General features: G+C 43.9%; 1 protein-coding gene across 5 annotated transcripts in view; it reads left to right on the top strand.

Annotated features, from left to right (window-relative positions):
* The window catches only part of LOC147014424 (protein CFDP2-like), a 121096-nt gene that overhangs the window by 68157 nt on the left and 32703 nt on the right, over window positions 1-20236 (top strand). For 2 of the 5 annotated variants that reach the window (XR_015050763.1, XR_015050761.1), the window contains exons 1-3: window positions 4992-5145; window positions 6277-6397; window positions 7567-7674. Coding sequence is in view for 2 of the 5 variants with exons in the window: in XM_085852366.1 (XP_085708492.1) it covers window positions 9262-10500 (1239 nt within the window). In the remaining 3 variants the exon portion in view is untranslated. Of the gene's footprint in view, window positions 1-4991; window positions 5146-6276; window positions 6398-7566; window positions 7675-7935; window positions 9213-9240; window positions 13067-20236 lie in introns of those variants that run through there. The other 3 variants (XR_015050762.1, XM_085852365.1, XM_085852366.1) reach the window with 3 other exon arrangements.

Raw genomic sequence — 20236 nt, forward strand, 5'->3', positions numbered from 1 at the left:
GTTAAGATAGGCTACTGTGTTATGAAATGTGTTAATATGGGTTCCTGTGTTATGAAATGTGTTAAGATAGGCTACTGTGTTATGAAATGTGTTAATATGGGCTCCTGTGTTATGAAATGTGTTAATATGGGCTCCTGTGTTATGAAATGTGTTAATATGGGCTCCTGTGTTATGAAATGTGTTAATATGGGCTCCTGTGTTATGAAATGTGTTAAGATAGGTGACTGTTAAGATAGGATCCTGTGTTTTGTTATGAATGGCATTAAGATAGGCTTTTTTTTCCATTTCCATCATCAGTTTGGATTCAGACCAGGTCACTTTACCCTGGATATGCTGTTTCTGCTCTCTCAACAATTGATGGAGATCCTCATTGCCAGACATGAAATCAGAGCCATCTCCCTCGACATGTCATGTTCCTTCGATATGGCCTGGCACCCTGTCCTGCTCACCAAACTCTCTTCCTATAGTATCCAAGGACATCTCCAGTCATAGCTCTTAGACATCCTTTCCTGTCACAGTCAACGTGTGGCCCTTGATGGAGTTCTCTCACACCCTCTTTCTGTCCAGGCTGGAGTTCCTCAATGCAGCGTTCTGGGCCCTGTTCTTTTTCTGGTTTTCATCAATGATCTCTCTGACACTCTGGAAAATCCTCTTTATCTCTTTGCTGATGACTCCACCCTCTGCTGTACCATCTGAAATCCCTCAGATCGGCAAGCAGCAGCTTCTTCTCTCACTGCAGATCTGGATAAAATCACAAACTGGTCCAACACATGGAACGTCTTTCAGCCCTGACAAATCTCACACTCTCACTTTGTCTCTCCGAAAGGACCATCTGTAACCCCCACCCCATCTACTGTCTCAACAATCCTCTTGAAGAAGTCGTTTCATTCAAGCTTATGGGTCTCACTATCTGCCATGATCTTTCCTGGGAAAGCCATATTTCCAAGCTGGCCTCCAAAGCCAGTCACCGATTTTGCATCCTCCATTGTGCAAAGTCCTTCCTTGGCACACCTGAGCTCCTGACCACATGGCAGAGCTTTCGTCTGCAGCCTGATGGAGTACTGCTCTCCCTCTGGGCTGGTGCTCCCACCTCTCACCTTTCTTGGCTTCACGCTGTGGAAACCAAGGCTTTTAAGATCATTGGTATCTCCCGCGGTGAGGCTGAGTCTTTGGATCTCTCACTCTCTCACTGCAGGCAGGTCTGTGGTCTTTCTGTCTTCTACCATCTCCTCTCTGGCCTTGCCCCTCCTGCTCTGTCTGAGATATGTCCACCACTTCCCCCCCACCCATATTTCTGCAGGGTGCTCAAGGTCCGCCATCAACCCCCTTCTGGTAAAACTACCAAAATCAAGAATCACTGCTCACCTTCACTCTTTCTTTCCTCTTTTCCCCCACCTTTGGAACAAACTCCCACACTCTCTTCAGTCCCACTCTTCCCTCCAGGTCTTCAAAACAGCTGTTCACCACCATCTCTTATCTTCCTCCATCCAAAACCACGATCTTTCCTTCTCCCGCTAATCCACCCCAAACCCACCTCCTTCAAATTCCCTGCTTTCCTTCCTGAAAGTGTTAGCTCTCATGCAAGCCTCGGCAGTGTCTACAAAAAATGAGAGAGAAAAATGATAGGCTACTGTATTGTGAAATGTGTTGATAGGCTACTGTGTTATGAAATGCATTAAGATAGGCTTCTGTCTTATGAAACGTGTTCAAAGACTTTTAAAATGGTACATACTGCTTCCCTGCTTGACGCTCAGCATTGAGAAGGACAGAGCACGGGTAATCGCCATAGCTTGGCATCTTTGGAAAGGAGGCAATTTATTTTGAGCCAATGACCCGCTGAGCTCGGTGAGAACACTGATCTCTCGACCAACTGGATATGGTGCCTAAAGTCAATTAGTTGAGCAGTCCTGAAGCCACCGGAAGTGCTCCATCCGCCATATTTCTTCTCATGCTACACAGAAAATCCCGTTTGGGTCAATACAAAATACTTGGTTCAAGGTGCATATTTCCGACGAAAATTCCACCTTCCCACTTGATTTTATACCATTCTGACTTGATTTTAGTCCATTCCCAGGTTGAAGAAAGCATTGTTGTAGTATTTATGAAATGCCATCGTGAGCTGCTTGAGGTTGTAAAAACCGTGACAGTCGTGATCAAAGGAGAAGAGGAATCACATTTCAATCGGTAAGTGGCATTCATCATAGTTACTAACAGTCCCATTCATTCGTTTTTGGAGAGCAAAGATGGCGGCCAAATGGCTTAAAAAATGACCCCTCTTATCCAGTTGGCATAGAGATCAGTGGGGGTGCCATTGTTGTGACGTCGCTGGTACCTAAAGTGTTCCGGGAAGTAGCGGCACTTCCCCCAATCTCAGTGGCTGTGTTAATTGTTTGTTTCGTCAATATAGTCATGTGTATGTGAGTGGCAGTGCCATTACGAGCCTTAGAACTTGTATATACAAAATAGGGGCAATGTCCCTGCACTCATCTGGTAGAACCAGGGAACCACTGTTAGGTGTGGATGACCAACAAAATATATAAATTAGCCGATGCTTTGAACAAACTTGTGAAAGCACCGTTCAGAGATTGAGGTCCAAAGGTCAACATAGGCCAACAAAGGTCAACAACTTGGGTGAGATTTCTAAAATCCTCAATTTTCATCCAATAGACGAAATTACATTTTGAAGAAAGACCAAGTTACATCTAAATCTGGTGAATACTTTTTGAGAAGTCAAAAGTGGCAATTCCATAATGGATAATGGCCTTTAAATTGATCTACTTAGTATGCAATTTATTGATGGGATTTGCAAGGTATCAGGAAACAGTCCTCAGAAGTTCTACAAAGTTTGGTGAAAATAGGACTATTAGTTTTAGCACCACAGGTGATAAAGGTTGTGGTCAAGTTTCATCGAAATTGTGTGTGTGGTTTCAGAGAAGAAAACAAATTCCTAACTTGAGGGGTCAAGACCCCCCTTTACATCCCCTCAGACCATTTTTTTATTATTATTCCATGAGAACAAACTTTAGTACATCAAGAGTGATGAAGGTTGTGGTCAAGTTTCATCAAAATCATGTGTGTTGTTTTGGAGAAGATGATCCAAGTGCTTACAGACTGACAGTCACCGTGCGATGCTAATACCTCAACTATGTTCCACGTGAGCTAAAAAGGACAGGCTACTGTGTTATGAAATGAAGAGTGCATCGAAGAGCTCAGAGTTGGGAAGAGTTAAATTTGACCAGAGTAGAAACATGCACTTTTGCGATTTAGGGTCATCAGTTTTTGATTACATGCTATTAGTCTAAGTAAATGTGGTGGGGCTTTGGACACCATTACCCCCCCCCACCACCCCAGCCCCCATCCCCCTCGAGCTCAACCCTTCACCCAGCTCAACAACCCTGACATCGTCAGAAGGGAATGTTGGACCTTTATCTCCTTGATTTAACACCACGTTGCTGCAGAGTTTTCCTTGCTGTTATTAAAGCTTAAAACAAGGTAGAATTTCCTACCTTGCCCATATAACCAACTTGAGGCTCAGTTGAGCTCCAATCCAATGTTCACACTATTCCCAGCAGTCTGTACAGGTAGATAATACACTGTGTGTTTGCCGTTGCATTTCCTATCACCAATCAGAGCAGGAATTTAGCCAGGGTGGCAGTCTGGCAGCACAGAATGGGCGATTTGTAAAATAATCTTGAGATATTAATGAAATGTCCAATGGCAAATGCGATCAGATGGGACATTTGGCTTCACATTGCTCTGAAGAACAGCATTATGGATAATCATAATCAATCTGTCTGGACAGCTCAAAGGTGAAATCCTTGGCATTATCCTTTCAGCCCATTTGTTAAGATTGGTTGCTGTTATGAAAACGGCTTATATTTGATTACTTTTGATTGCAAGCCTGGTGTTGGCTTAACAGTTAAGGTGGCTGGCTTAAGATCCTCGGGGTCTGGAGTTTGGGCCTCTGTCACCGCTGAATTAACACCAGGTGCGGTTGACTTAGCCTGCCATCCTTGCGAGGTCGGAAAAATGAGTACCGGCTTGCTGAGATTATTGAGCTATATATTTGACTAGCCTGCGTCGGAGTGGTGACCCATCCAGGATTGTGCCCAATAGCCCAGGAGACTGCTTCGCAGCACCGACACTCTGTACAGAGTGTGGTCCCAATGGATGGATGGATGGATGGAAATTTAATGATGTAGTTGGATTTAAAGCCATGTGGAAAGATCATGAGAGTTTGGGAATTTTCTGTTTACTTCTGGATGTTAGACCACCTTGTGTTAACGAGACAGTTCTAGTGGCTTCTGGTTATTGAACCACCAAGTTGACGTTGTAGTTGTTCGTCCTTTGTAGTTTAAGATGACCATGACATCAACTAGGATTCTTAAAATTTCAGGTGCGATTTGTTTGAAGTTGACTCATTAGTCCAAGTTGAGCATGAAAGGATCCACTGCTTGTTGAAAACATATGTCGTGTGGATGCAGAAGAGATGTTATGGCTCTGGACTTTTGTAGCTCACATTTCCTGTTGGCCAGTGTGACTGTTTTAGTTCATAGGATCAACTAACCCTAACCCTAACAGCTCCTTTGGTAATGAGACTGCATCGTGTAGAGTGATCCTGTGCAAGTTTCTCCAATGTCCCAGGGGTGATGTTCGACTCTTCAGTGAAACCTTCAGGGTATTCTTGAAGCACTTTTTCTGACCTCCATGTGAATGTGTCCCTTCAATTAGCTCACTGTAGAAGAGCCTTTTTGGCAGTTGCGCATCAGGCATTTTGGCAACATATCCTGCCCATCTTATCTGAGCTCTCTTCAAAAGGGTGTGGATGCTGGGCATATTGGTCATGGAAAGAATGTCAGTATTTGGAATCTTGTCTTGCCATCTGATCTTGAGTAATCACCACAAGCATGTCATGTAAAAGTGGTGGAGCTTGTTTGCGTGTCTGGAGAAAACTGTCCACGTCTCACAAGCATAAAAGAGGGTGGGAAAAACAGCCGCTCTATATACCCTCACTTTTGTTAAAGGACTGATTCCTTTTCGCTCCCAGACAGTTTTCCGTTGCTTGCCAAAGGTAACGCTGGCCTGAGCTATTCTGATGTTGACTTAATCGTCAATGTGAACTGCTCTGGAGAGGGTGCTGTCAAGGTAGGTAAATTTATTGACTTCAAGTGTTTGACCCTTCTCTGTAACAGTTGGCTTCACAGACTGCTTAAGTATGGCAGGTTGGTGCATAACTACAGTATTCTTGGTGCTGATGGTGATACCGAAGTTATCACGTGGATGAGAGGCAGTCCATGCAATGTTGCATTTCTTTTTCTGAACAAGCATTTAAAGTGCAGTCATCAGCACAAAGAAAGTCATGAACCACAGCTTCGTGCACTTTGGTTTTGGCTTTCAGTTTCCTCAAATTTAAGACTTCACCGTCAATGTGGTATCTAATGTGGATGCTACTTTCACTGACGTAGAATGCATCAGAAAGGATGGCAGCACACATCATGCTGAACAGGGTGGCAGCAAACACACAGTCCTGCTTCACTCCATGTAGGTTTAAGAGGAAGGGGTTTTTGCAAAGGCTAATGCACTGAGTATATATAAATGGTAAAGCAGAATAAGAGGAGAGTGAAAGAAGAAGAGCCACTCTTCAGTTGTTTTGCTGTTTACAAGGCATGCCAGTATGCTTTGTGTTTTTATATTTTAAATAAACTCAAGTTTGGACGACACTTGTCTGCTGGTTAGACATCAATTGATTAAAGAACCTGGGGTTTGTGAAAGTATTTATGAAATAGATGGCACTATGCTCTGATTATTTAAGGGTATGTGTGACATTTTAAGGTTCGTACATGCATGGATTCGACTTTTTGTACTATGTGGCTTTTTGAACATTGCGTTTTTCTTTAACGGGTGTTTTTCAAATAAAAAAGGTTTTTGTACCTTTTGTTAACACAGCTTGCCTAGAACGGCTGTTGTTTATTAAAATTTTATTTGGACACTCAATAAGTAAGGAAAACAAGGTATGCTGCCTTTTGTGCATGATAAATTGTTTATAAGTATATCGATGTGAGCTGCCCAGGGCAGAAAGAAATGCAGTAGTCAGACTTGGATGATGATCATTAAAGAACGACTGTAACTGTTATTATTGTTATTATAATTATTTTTTACCCTCGCTGGAGGAGAGGGTATTGCATTTGGGTCCATTTGCTACTTGCAAAATCGAAGATTTTTTTTAAAGTATATTGGTTAGTCGATTTTGTTATTCTGTCTGTTTGTCGCCTACAGGTCACAATTTCAAACTGACGTTCAAGAAACTTCACCACATGGTCGAGTTGCTCAAAAGGAAGAAGCCTATTGTTTTTGAGGTCCAAAGGTCAACATAGGCCAACAAAGGTCAACAACTTAGGTGAGATTTCTAAAATCCTCAATTTTCATCCAATAGACGAAATTTGAAGAGGATTTATATTGCAGGTCACTGATTTCAACTAGCCAATTATTTTTGAGGTCAACAAAGATCAAAAGGTCAACATAGGCCCACGGTCAACAATCTCGGCGGCATTTCTAAAATCCTCAATTTTCATCTGATTGACTTGAAATTTGAAGAGGATTTTCATCTCGCATCACTAAATTCAAGCACCAATTATTTTTGAGGTCCACATAGGCTAAAAGGTCAACGTAGGCCGCATTTTAAAAATTGACAATTTTCATCCGATTGACTTTAAATTAGAAGATGATTTCTATTTCAGTTCAATGATTTCAACTAGCCAATTATTTTTGAGGTCAACATGGACCAAAAGGTGAACATAGTCCCAAGTTCAACAACTAAGGCGGTATTTCTAAAATCCTCAATTTTCATCTGATTCACTTGAAATTTGAAGAAGAGTTGCATATTTGGTCATTGAATTCAACTACCAATTATTTTCGACGTAAACATCCACCAAAAGGACAACATAGGTTGAATTTCTAAAATTGTCAATTTTTTTTTTTTGAATAAGGCTCACTTGGCTGTAATTGGGTGAGCTTGAGGGCAGAGGAGTAGCAGTTGAAATGCGAGTCCTATCCAGGTTCCTCCTGATGACTTCATCTTTGCTTTTTGCTTGTTCGGGTTCCTTCTGATGACCCCAATACAGGACTGTACCTACTTGGTCTTCCATTTGATTTGAATTGAATTTGTTTTAATCCCACCTTAAATTCAATTGAATAATAATAAACGTCATGGGTCAGGGTCAGGTGTCCGATCAAAGCGGGGTTGCCTCGAAGCGGGATTTCTTGGTACCCAGTCATCACTGCCAGCAGTTAGAAAGTGACAGTTCTAATTATGTCTCTTATTCATTACGTAACACACCAGTACACAAATATCACACAAAATAACCACACAAACACCGAACAAAACAAGTCCTGGTGAGGGTCTGCAATCTTTGATTTCTCTTTTCCTTGTTGCTATTTTTATTTATGATTATTATATTGCAACATCTGTTACCACTAACAGTGGCCTGTACTCCCCACCACCCTCATCATCCTCATTCCAATTCATTTTTCCTCCCTCGCTCCATTGTTCTGTCCAACATCTTTCAGCAAGGTCTGGGGACATATAACTCACAATAAGAGATGAAGGTAACATGATACGAAGTACGTCACTGCAAGGGCGGATCCAGACCATCCTCCACCTTCTTCAGAAAGACGGTCAGATATGTTTTTTTTTCACCCAGGTTTCGTGCCTCTACTGAATTATATGCTCCATTCAACGAGAACACAAACGTTCACACCTTGTCATTTTGTAACTAGTGAATGGTGTCAAAATGTGAACCTGCATTGCAAAACAGAACTTGATTGGCTGACATACTGGAAATATGTCGCCAAGAGCCCTGCTACAAAACGAAACCTGGCGTTGATTTAGACAGATGATTTGGTATCACACTCACTCCTTTCTGATCCAAATTACAGGAAACGGGAAGTCCTCATGAAGCAGATGTGGGGGATACAAGACCCTCTCCTTTAAAGTGTCATATTTTCCACATTGGCTGCTGTACTATAGGTGCCTCCACAACCTGCCACGTTTCAGAAAGTATTGCATAAGTATGTTTTTCTTGAATTTCCGACGAAATCTTATTTATCCTCAAAACAGCAGTACAAAGCAGTATTCCTCCTGTTTTATCAGGACCATTTGTCTTACTCTTTCACTTCATATTTGGTTAGAATTGGTTGTTGTCTTCATCTTTATTTTGCTTTTGTAACATATACGGCTTGAAATTGTCTCTGGAGAAAGGAAACGCACAATAATGATGATGACGATAACAACAGGTTCAAGTTTTCAGAAGTGATGTATAAAACAATCTCACTGTTTTTGGTTGTATCCTGACATTTTTTATGCTCTCATTTGATATTTCTCCTTTTACATCCGAACAACCTGTAGTGGTTTTTTTTTTTTTTTTAACACATGTGTGTTTCTGTCATCGCCTAGGATAGGATGACCATGCAGCAACAGCAGCAGCAGGTGGTTTGAAGCCAGTGTTTGTTTCCTCTGCCTCCGCAGGTGGATGGAGGCTATGTTTTCACCCCTGTCTGTCTGTCTGTCTGTGAGCAGGATAACTCAAAACATTATGGACGGATTTGGACGAAATTTAGTGAACTCGTTTGGTGTGTGACAAAGATGAATTGATTCGATTTTGGTGAAGATGTGGATACTAGAATTTTTTTCAAGTGATTCTTCACTATTGAGAGATTGGTTCAAAAGTGATATATGGCAAGATATCTCAATACATCATCGATGGATTCGGACGAAACTTCGTAGACAGGCTGGGTGTGTGACATGGAGGAACTGACTCAATTTTGGTGAAGATCGGATCCGGATTCTAGAATTTATTCGCTCATGTGGAGCGTAGTTCCGGGGAGCTTATGCTAATGAGCAGTATCCACAGGTCAGTCAGTCAGCCAGTCAGTCTGTAAACACTTCAGTCATTTTTGTTTGAACGAAACTTAAGATTTTGATGAAACTTGGCCACAGGCTTCATATTTGATGCCTAACGAAGATTTATTGGCCGTGTCAAAATCTGCGCTTATTGAGGAGGTCTATGGGGGGGGGGGGGCAGGGTTGGACTCCTTAGTCCTGAGGAAGGAGTTGGACTTCCCCCACACAAAAAAATATATTATCAGGTCAAGCCAAATTAGATCTGTGACTTGCTACATGTAAACCTGTACTAACCTGCTTCATGGTTGGGTTGTCGTCAACTCATGCGTCTCTCCCACCAGGTTTTCTGGTGAGGAGGATGTATGGATATGGACACCCAGCAGGATGAAAAAGAAAACCTGCCGAAGGGTGAAGGAGCTACTTGTGAGCCAATGGCCATCCATTCCTGGTGCTCAACTGTGTCTGTAGATGTCCTCCTGCAGTTGGGTTATTTTTTATTTTTTTTAGGAAGTTGGTGGCAGGATTTACATTCCAGCCACCATAAAACACTTCATTCCACAAAACCCACAAATGTAAGGAAAATTGAAAACGCACTCAGTGGGAGTGCCTTCCGTGCTGTTGCCCTTCACAGGGCAGCTCTCCGGATAATGGCATTGGGACAAAGCCTTTGGGACCCCCGTTCCTTGATGATAGGAGGAAAACCATGTGGTAAACCTCCAGGGTCAGATTGTGGTGGTGTGTGGCAGAGTGGTGCTGAGGTGTTATCCACCAAATGGTGGTCTCCTTGGGTTAACCTGAGGCGGTCCCTTCGGGTGGGTGCCTGCAATGTGCCATCCCTGAGAGAAGATGATCACCTGTCTCTGTTATCATCTGAGCTCAAGTGTTTGGACATCAATATTGGAGCTCTCTCTGAGGTTCGGAGACCTGATAGTGGTGAGATCATGGCAGGTAGTTACACCAACTTTTGGTCTGGTCGCTCTGGTGGTAACCATGCCCAAGGAGTTGCTGAAGCTGTATCCAATAAGCTGACTCCAATGATAATTGAGGAAACAACAGTAAATGAGCATATAATGAGACGAAGGATTCATCACTCCATTGGTGTTGTTTCTGTGGTCTCTGTATATGCTCCGATTGAGATGAGTGATCTCACCGAGAATGACGCATTCTATGCCACACTCAAGTCTGTGGTTGAACAGTGCCCCAGGGGAGATACTCTTCGAGTCTTGAGGGATTTCAATACATCGAATGGAAATGATAGGGATGGTTATGAGACATGTGTTGGTACCCATGGGTCTGGAACTGTAAACCAGAAGAGCACTAATTTCCTTGCTTTTACAAAAAGTAATGGACTTAGGGAGGCTGGTTCATGGTTTCACCACCCACAGGCTCATCGCTGGACTTGGTATTCCAACGCTGGCGGTATGGCAAAGGAAATTGACCATGTGCTCATTAATGATCGCTGGAGGTTGACACAGAACTGCAGGGTCGACCTGAGTGCTCAGTTCCTCAATGCTGCCCACAGGCTTGTTGTCGCAACTCTGAAGTTTCAGCTTAAATCGGGGAGAATGGTACCATCCCAGCCACGGCTGGATGTTGGCTAGCTCAAGGATAAGAGGGTTGCTGAGGAGTTTGCAAACACGCTGAGTGGGGAGTTGGGGGGACTGTGTGCTTTGGAGAATCCTGAATAGTTGTGGAGTGCCTTCAAGACCACCATACTTGATGTTTCCGGTGGATGTCTTGGAACTCACCACAGGGCAAAGGCAAATTTTGGCTCCCAAAGGACACTTGACACCATTGACCAGAGGCACAGGGCCAGGCTTGCCCTCAGAGCTGAGCTGTTCATGCAACTGAAACATAAAACTGCACTTGCGTTAAGGGTGGACAAGGAGGCCTATGTGAAAGGAATCTGTGAGGGGGTATATCATCGCCTGTGGTTAAGTGATTCTCATCCTGCTTACAGGGGAATTTGCACATTGCGTTCATCCAAGCCCATCCCTCGGTCTACTGCATTTAGAGCAGAGGGTGGTGGGCTCTTCACAGAGGAGTCCGAAGTGAAGGTTCGCTGGGGCCGGTTACTTTGAGCGGTTTTACCAGGCTGATCCACCAGCTGTCGAGTTGCATGTCAGGGGTGTTACAATCCCTATTGCTCACCCTCTAACCAACCGTGGTCCACCTTTGTTTGTGGAAACACAGGCTGCGGTGAACCGGTTGAAATGGGGTAAAGCTCCAGGAATCTGTGGCATCCATGCTGAATGTTACAAGGGTGGTGGAAATGCTGCACTCGTGTCATTGCATGCATTTCTGTGCTCTGCCTGGAAAATAGGCATCATCCACACTGTCTGGAAGAGGGGCCTTGTTGTCCCTCTCTCGAAAGGGAAGGTGATTGCCAAGACTGAAACAACTACCAAGGGGTGACACTGCTCTCAGTGGCAGGCAAGGTCTTTCCTCGGATAAGTCTCAATAGGGTTCACCACCATCTGCTTGAGCACTAGCGTCCAGAGCAGTCAGGCTTTACACCAAAGAGGTCAATGATTGACCGTATCCTTGCTCTTCGGGTCTTCACCGAGCACAGATGAGAGTTTCAGCAGGGGCTGCTTGCAGCCGATGTTGATCTCTGTAAAGCGTTTGATTCAGTGAATCGGGATGCCCTCTGGAGGATTCTTGGTCTTTGTGTGGTGCCACCAAAACTGATCGATTTGATGTCTGAACTCTACTCTGGTACTTAGAATGCTGTGAGATGTGGTGGTTCCATCTCTGATTTATTTCCAGTTGTGACTGGAGTTCGTCAGAGGTGTGTACTGGCCCCCACACTTTTCAGCACTTGTATGGACTGGATTATGGGGAGAATATCGGAGAGATCAAGCTGCGATGCATCGTTTGGGAATGTCAAGATCTCTGGCTTTGATTTTGCAGATGATGCAGTCATCTTTGCGGAGACTCTAAATATCCTTTTTGGGGCCTCATGGTGCTGAATGAGGAGTCGCAGCCACTGGGATTATGGGTTTCCTGGGTCAAAACTAAGATCCAGGCTTTCAATGACATATTGGATGTTGCTGTCCTGTCTGTGTCTGTTTGTAGTGAGGATGTTGAGGTCGTGGAGAGATTCACTTACCTTGGCAGTGATATTCATGTCTCTGCTGGCTGTGAGCCAGAGGTCAACAGACGTCTGGGTCGGGCCTGTAGAGTCATGGATTCACTGGATCATGGGGTGTGGTGCTGTCGGTACTTGTGCGGGAGGACGAAAGTCCGAGTATTCAGGTCATTGGTGCTTCCATTCTTGCTCTATGGATGTGAGACCTCGACTCTGACCAGAGATCTGAGGTGGTTACTTAATTCCTTTGGTACCAGGTCTCTTCGGAGAATCCTTGGCTATCGCTTGTCGGACTTTGTGTCCAACGAGAAGTTGCTGAGAGAGACTCAAATGAGATTTGTTACCTGCATAATCCATGAGCGTCAGCTGCGGCTGTATGGACATGTGGCTCGTTTTCCTGACGCTGATCCTGCTCACCAGATTCTCTCAGCGAGGGAGTCTCGTGAGTGGAGGAGGCCAATGGGCCGACCACGTGCCTTGTGGTTGCAGCAGGTTGATCAGCATCTTCAGGAGATGGAGATCGGCCAGGCGTTTGCCTGGAGGATGGCCAGACAGAGGCCCCTGGAGTCCCGGCAGAAAGTGGACGCAGCGACGCGCTACTCTGGCTCATGCTCCCATACCTGACCTGATCTATCAAAGGGCCAGGTTACATTGAGCATTTATGATACAATCAAGATGAACTTGTACCTATTTTTTTTACAGTATTTTAAAATGGTGTGCCTTACATGTTTACATTTAGGAAGGCCAAGCAACTGCAAATTACAATAAGTAAAATAAATTAATGTACAGTGTTGATGTTTTCATATTTGTAGGTTTGCCATATATATGCTGGCAAGGGGTGAAGTGTGTGTCCGTTTAATTGGCCTCTTTCTCCCTTTCATCTTGTAGCAGATGTTGACTCAAACAATGCTAGAAAGGGAAAGCTAAAGCACCGACATAAAAATATAATGAAATACTAAACTTCTACATTTTGAAATCTGAAAATCGATAGCTGCTTTCTTCAAGGGGATAAGAGTGGCTAAATTGATTCGCGTTGCTTCATGTGCAGTACTGACTAATGGTGATGAAAGGAAACATTTAGGGAGTACAATGAATATAACATTTTAATATATATATATATATATATATATATATATATATATATATATATATATATATATATATTTATATATATATATATATATATATATATATATATATATATATATATATGTATATATATATATATATATATATATATATATATACATTTTTAATTTATATACTGGGTGTAGTGGCGTGCGCCTGTAATCTGGCAACTCAGAGGCTTGGGTTGGAGGATCACTTGAGGACGGGAGCTCTGTGCTGAGCCGCGCTATGAGAGGGTGTAGGGCAGCCTGGAATCATGGCGAAACCCAATCCTTATCCCTGTGTCATAAGAGGTGACCGGGGTTGCGTCAGGAAGGGCATCCGGCGTAAAACCTGTGCCAAATCAGTATGCGGATCATAACGGATGATCCGCTGTGGCGACCCCTAACGGGAGCAGCCGAAAGAAGAACAACAACATTTTAAATTTATGTCTTAATTCCATCATTCCTTGACCTTGTTTCACTCATTCTTTCTCTCATTTAATTCCTGAAGACTCAACCTGGAAGATTTGGTCCTCCATTAGGAAGAACATGAGGTCAGAAATGCTATTCACATGCTCAACTTATTTATAAATTCTATATTCTGAAAACATGTGACTAAAATGAAATAAACAGCATAATTTATTTAAACAACAGTTTATAACATCGTATTTTGGATTCGCACAAACAAGTCACATGAAACACAATTTTCAACTGCAACTTCAGATGAAGACGATCCAGGGGGAAAGGGATGACTGGTGCATTTTGATATTTCTCGCAAAACCAATCAGTGAGAAACTCTCCTCTGGACTAGCTGTAGATTGTAAATGTCACGTGGAAAATAGTTTTCAAGGAGCACGCATCCCGATTGCTTTTAGTTTTTCACAAGGAAAATAGTTTCCCAACTCAAGGCTGTTCTATGTTTTGTTCTGCAAACACATCCCAATTGCTTTTCGGTCATCTACATATCAATCGTGCAGATGGGGTGGAAATTTTGACGTACCCACATTCACACCAAGAAGTATCCATTCAAACCTTGTCTTTTCAATTTCACGTTGCTCTGCAAAGCCATCTCTTGCAATGATTAAAGCCAATGCCAAACAGAAGCTGCATGTAGTGTTTGCTTCCAATAACTTCTGAGTACAAGGAAGGTTGAGAATCCTGTTTTTTTTATTAAAAAAAAAACTTTTGATGATTAGACAACAATTAATGAAAAAAAACATTTGGTTGATAAATATAAAACCGAACAACTTCATCTGCATATTTTTTTAATGTTAGAACTGCACAACACAGTACAATGAGCAGGCATCCCAAAATGCAAAGCTTGTCTGTGTCCCCTTTGTACTCCAACTAAACTTGATGAAAACAACAGGTAAAAATATAGATTTGTATATTTTATTAATTTGTATTCTCCATATTCTCATAATAAAGATTTGTTGAAGATTTGATGACAAAAGCTCAAATGGTAAAAAAGTTATGGTTTGGACACACACACTGAAGCTCAATGGTAAATAAATAAACAGAAGTGATTTTAAAGAACGGTCATTATGCACCATCTCTTCCGCTTGGCGTGTTGTCATTCTGCACCTTTATCATGATGTGCCATTGTCACTGTCATTATGTACCGTTATCATTATCACTCTGCAGTTACCGAAGAAGCCCTGAACACTTTTGGTCATTTTCCCTGCCGAGAAATAAACATTTTACAGGGATGGGTCTCCATGTAATCGTCTTTCCCCGAGCAACCACATTTCTAGAACCCATCTCAAAGGCGTGAGCAAAATAACCTGCGTTCCCGTGCTGGACGCTGGACAAATGAGGGCTATTTATAATTACTATGACTTTGACATTTTGACCCAATCAATACTAATAAATATCTGTGTGTGTGTGTGTGTGTGTGTGTGTGTGTGTGTGTGTGTGTGTGTGTGTGTGTGTGTGTGTGTGTGTGTGTATGTGTGTGTCAGTATGTCTCCTCCATAACTCCAAAACCATAAAATCTAGCAGCCTGAAACCTGGCATGCATACCAAGAAAACTCCAAGGAAGTGCATGACTGGAAATTGGGTGTTTGGGTTAATTAAAACACTCCTTTTGAAGATAATTAACGGCCTTATTTAATTATATCCTTCATCAGACGATCCTCGGCCACCTCGCTGTCTGGGGTCTTAAGGCGTCTCCTGGGTAACCTCTCTGGGATCTGAAGCTGCCATATGTTTTTGGTCTGCTGAACAATGTCTCGAGTTGGAACAGGCCGCAATAATTTCTTAATGATAAAGTTTTTTTTCACCTTTGTCACTCATATTATCAAATGTATGCCTGGTTTTGGCTTAATGGTTAAAGTGGTGGGCTTGGGATCCCAGGATCCTGAGTTCAAATCCCACTCGTATGTTGAATTAATACGAGGTGGGGATGCCTCTGCCTGTCATCTTTCTGAGGTCGGCAAAATGAGTGCCAGCATGCTGGTATCCTGTGTCAGAGTGGAGACCCGTCCAGGATTGTGCCCAATAGCCAAGGAGACTGCTTAGGCAGCATCAACGCTCTGCACAGAGTATGGTCCCAATGGATGGATGGATTATCGAATGTCTGTTCATCGTAGCTACAAATCGCTGTCTACATCGCTTTTGTAAGTACTATAGTTTTCAAATTAGGAGCTTGGAGTGATTTCATGCATGAATAATACGATTTTCCACGATCTACTCTCACGGACTAATCAAAGTATATAATCGAAATATTATTTCGGTTTTGAGGATCGGATATCGCCTGGACTCAATAAACTTCAAAACCTGTTGTGACATCTGATAATTTCATGAAATAATCATTCTCATAACTAAGCCGATATACCTATTTACTTTACGCAAGCAAGGCTACGGTCCCTCCTCCATACATACACAAGAATGTGTGAAATTTCCAAAGCATTGAAATCTTCTTGTTCCATTGCTTGGAGAATTATAGAGAGTGAGCAAAAAATTTAGGAATGTAGCAAAATTTACCGGCTTCATTGAGCTATATGATTTAATGTATTCACTGCTCCACCTCACGCCCTGTCCCCCAGAAGGACTGCCTATCCATAGCGTCTGCCAGATCTGTGTCTATATTTTCAGAGGTTTTGTGAGGTGCTCGACAGGGAATCAAAACAAATCTGGTAAAAAGAAAAAAACGGACGTTTTAAAACAAAGTTTAAACATTTGCGTGGACCCCCAACCGATGTACCACTTGACACATGCACAGGCGAGCAGGCAAAATGACGGATTTTCTGCAATGTTTGGTTCACGGACGAATGAACTTTGCGACGTATCCAGGGTTGTTCTGCATTCAGCAACAACTCTTTTGTGGATGAAGTCATTTTATTTCAATAACTCATTTTACTTCATTAACTGCTGTGTGCGCAGTGAAGACGGGCTTTAAAGCTCAAGGGATCCTTTATGATATGCAGCGACAGCCAGGCCAACCGTTACTTATCAACCATTGTGCTTGCATGAGTACTTAAGCCACTTGCGGAGCACCGATTGTCAATAGTGGCACCGTGCAACATCATTATGAGCGAATTGTTCACTCACTGCGGACGCCTTTGCTGCGCCACATCATTCAGAGCGAGTGGTTCATTCTCCGTCACGCTGAGTGAGTGGTTCATGCTCCGTCACCCTGAGCAAATTGTTCGTGCTGTGTCACCCTAAGCAAGTGGTTCATTCTCTGTCACACTGAGTGAGTGGTTCGTGCTCATCACCCTGAGCAAGTGGTTCGTGCTCCGTCACCCTAAGCAAGTGGTTCATTCTCCGTCACACTGAGTGAGTGGTTCGTGCTCCGTCACCCTGAGTGAGTGGTTCGTGCTGTCAACCAGAATGAGTGGTTTGTGCTGTCACCCTGAACGAGTGGTTCGTGCTGTGTCACCCGAAACGAGTGGTTTGTGCTGTCACCCTGAAGGAGTGGTTCGTGCTGTGTCACCCTGAACGAGTGGTTCGTGCTGCATCACCCTGAACAATTGGTTGGTGCTCCATCACCCTGAGTGAGTGGTTCGTGCTCCGTCATCCGAAGCAATTGGTTCATGCTGTGTCACCCAGAGCGAGTGGTTTATGCTCCGTCACTCTTTGCAAGTGGTTCGTGCTCCGTCACCCTGATCGAGTGGTTCATTCTCCGTCACCCTGAGTGAGTGGATCGTGCTGTCACCCTGAGTGAGTAGTTCATGCTCCGTCACCCTAAGCAATGGTTCATTCTCCGTCACACTGAGTGAGTGGTTCGTGCTCCGTCACCCTGAGTGAGTGGTTTGTGCTGTCACCCTAAACAAGTGGTTCGTGCTGTGTCACCCTAAATGAGTGGTTTGTGCTGTCACCCTGAACGAGTGGTTCATGCTGTGTCACCCTGAATGAGTGGTTCGTGCTGTGTCACCCTAAATGAGTGGTTTGTGCTGTCACCCTGAACGAGTGGTTCATGCTGTGTCACCCTGAATGAGTGGTTCGTGCTGTGTCACCCTAAATGAGTGGTTTGTGCTGTCACCCTAAACGAGTGGTTCGTGCTGTGTCACCCTGAACAAGTGGTTCGTGCTGCGTCACCCTGAACAAGTGGTTCGTGCTGCGTCACCCTGAACAAGTGGTTCGTGCTGCGTCACCCTGAACAATTGGTTGGTGCTCCATCACCCTGAGTGAGTGGTTCGTGCTCCATCATCCAAAGCGATTAGTTCATGCTGTGTCACCCAGAGCAAGTGGTTTATGCTCCGTCACTCTTTGCAAGTGGTTCGTGCTCTGTCATCCAGATCGAGTGGTTCGTGCTCATCACCATGAGCAAGTGGTTCATTCTCCGTCACCCTGAGTGAGTGGTTCGTGCTCCATCACCCTGAGAGAATTGTTCGTGCTGTGTCACCCTAAGCAAGTGGTTCATTCTCCATCACACTGAGTGAGTGGTTCCTGTTCATCACCCTAAGCAAGTGGTTCATTCTCCGTCACACTGAGTGAGTGGTTCGTGAGGTCACCCTGAGTGAGTGGTTCGTGCTGTCACCCTGAGTGTGTGGTTCGTGCTCCGTCACCCTAAGCAAGTGGTTCATTCTCCGTCACACTGAGTGCGTGGTTTGTGCTGTCACCCTGAATGAATGGTCCGTGCTCCTTCACCCTGAGCGAGTGGTTCATGCTCCATCACCCTGAGTGAGTGGTTCGTGTTGTCACCTTGAGCGAGTGGTTCGTGCTCCGTCATCCTAAGCGATTGGTTCATGCTGTGTCACCCAGAGCGAGTGGTTTATGCTCCCTCACTCTTTGCAAGTGGTTCGTGCTCTGTCACCCTGATCGAGTGGTTGGTGCTCCATCATCCTGAGTGAGTGGTTTGTGCTCCGTCATCCTAAGCGATTGGTTTATGCTTCGTCACCCTGAGCGAGTGGTTCATGCACCATCACCCTGAGTGAGTGGTTCGTGCTGTCATCTTGAGTGAGTGGTTCGTGCAGCGTCACCCTGAACAATTGGTTCATGCTCCGTCACCCTGATCGAGTGGTTGGTGCTCAATCACCCTGAGTGAGTGGTTCGTGCTGTGTCACCCTGAACGAATGGTTCGTGCTCCGTCACCCTGAGTGAGTGGTTCATGCTCCATCACCCTGAGCGAGTGGTTCATGCTCCATCACCCTGAGTGAGTGGTTCGTGCTGCGTCACCCTGAACAATTGGTTCATGCTCTGTCACCCTGATCAAGTGGTTGGTGCTCCATCACCCTGAGTGAGTGGTTCGTGCTCCGTCATCCTAAGCAATTGGTTCATGCTGTGTCACCCAGAGTGAGTGGTTTATGCTCCCTCACTCTTTGCGATTGGTTCGTGCTCCGTCATCCTGAGCGAGTGGTTGGTGCTCCGTCATCCTAAGCGATTGGTTCATGCTGTGTCACCCAGAGCGAGTGGTTTATGCTCCCTCACTCTTTGCTATTGGTTCGTGCTCCGTCATCCTTAGCGAGTGGTTGGTGCTCCATCACCCTGAGTGAGTGGTTCGTGCTCCGTCATCCTGAATTTGTTGTTGTGAAATAACACCAGATTTCCAAGCCATTTGTGGTATTTACATGTTTTCTAAATTACCAACCAAATTGTTTTTTCCACCCATCACACGCAGCTGTTCATAAACAATAATAATGATTGTGAACATATCTCTGAAATGTCTTAATAGCGAACGTAGTGAGTTTCATACTCAACGCGTGCACATGAGAGAATAGGAAACAACAACAACAACAACACAATACCCTGACAATTTGGAATCCGTGTCGTTGGCTATGACCCTTTTGCTTCCGGTTTTTGTCATGGGGAATGATGCGTCCCTGGAGATAAAGGCATCGTCGGAGACATGAAAGACCCAAATATCAGACATGGTGTATATTTCCTCCACTGATTTTAATAAAGATATTTCCCACATCATCAAAAAATATTTTTTAATCGTGATTTACATTTTTCTATCGCTGATCCCGAATCCAGGCCAAAGTAACCGGAAATTGCAGCATCGTCTGCTCTGCACCTGACTGACCTCAGATCTGTCAAAATCATCAGCTGTGCGGCGCTTACATGTACCACGGTATCGTTGGCGAGGATACAGTTGTGACCAAGTTGTATGCACAAATGTCCGAAAAATCATAGCAAAAAGACTGTTTAATTTGATATATTTAAGAAGCGAATGTACGAAGAATTCTACGTTCGCTTCTAGGCTTTGCCTATTCCATATTAAATGCAACGTTGTTTTTCGCTGAAAGCTACTCAAGGTTTCCTGGGTTGTATACAGTAACTACTGTAGTTTTTTCATCACACTGACTCCAACCTGCTGATTCCAGAAAAATTTCCTATGTCGGCAAAGCACGTGTGTGTGTGTGTGTGTGTGTGTGTGTGTGTGTGTGTGTGTGTGTGTGTGTGTGTGTGTGTGTGTGTGTGTGTGTGTGTGTGTGTGTGTGTGTGTGTGTGTGTGTGTGTGTGTGTGTGTGTGTGTGTGTGTTGCGTCTGGCTTCTTGGTACTACGGTGCAGTAATTGGTCTTTATTTTGATCATGTAACATACTCTCTGTTACAGAGCGCTGATTCCATTGAAGCAGTTTTTTTGGCAAGGGTCATGCTGGACGATAAATAAATACAACATGGAGTGTTAAAAAACAAAAACAAAAAAAAAACAACTGAACAAACTTCTCACTTCTCTCCCCAGCACCCT

The sequence above is a fragment of the Eptatretus burgeri genome, chromosome 13 (assembly GCF_056783735.1).
Source record: "Eptatretus burgeri isolate ZD-2024b chromosome 13, Ebu_testis_v1, whole genome shotgun sequence".
Lineage (NCBI taxonomy): Eukaryota > Metazoa > Chordata > Myxini > Myxiniformes > Myxinidae > Eptatretus > Eptatretus burgeri.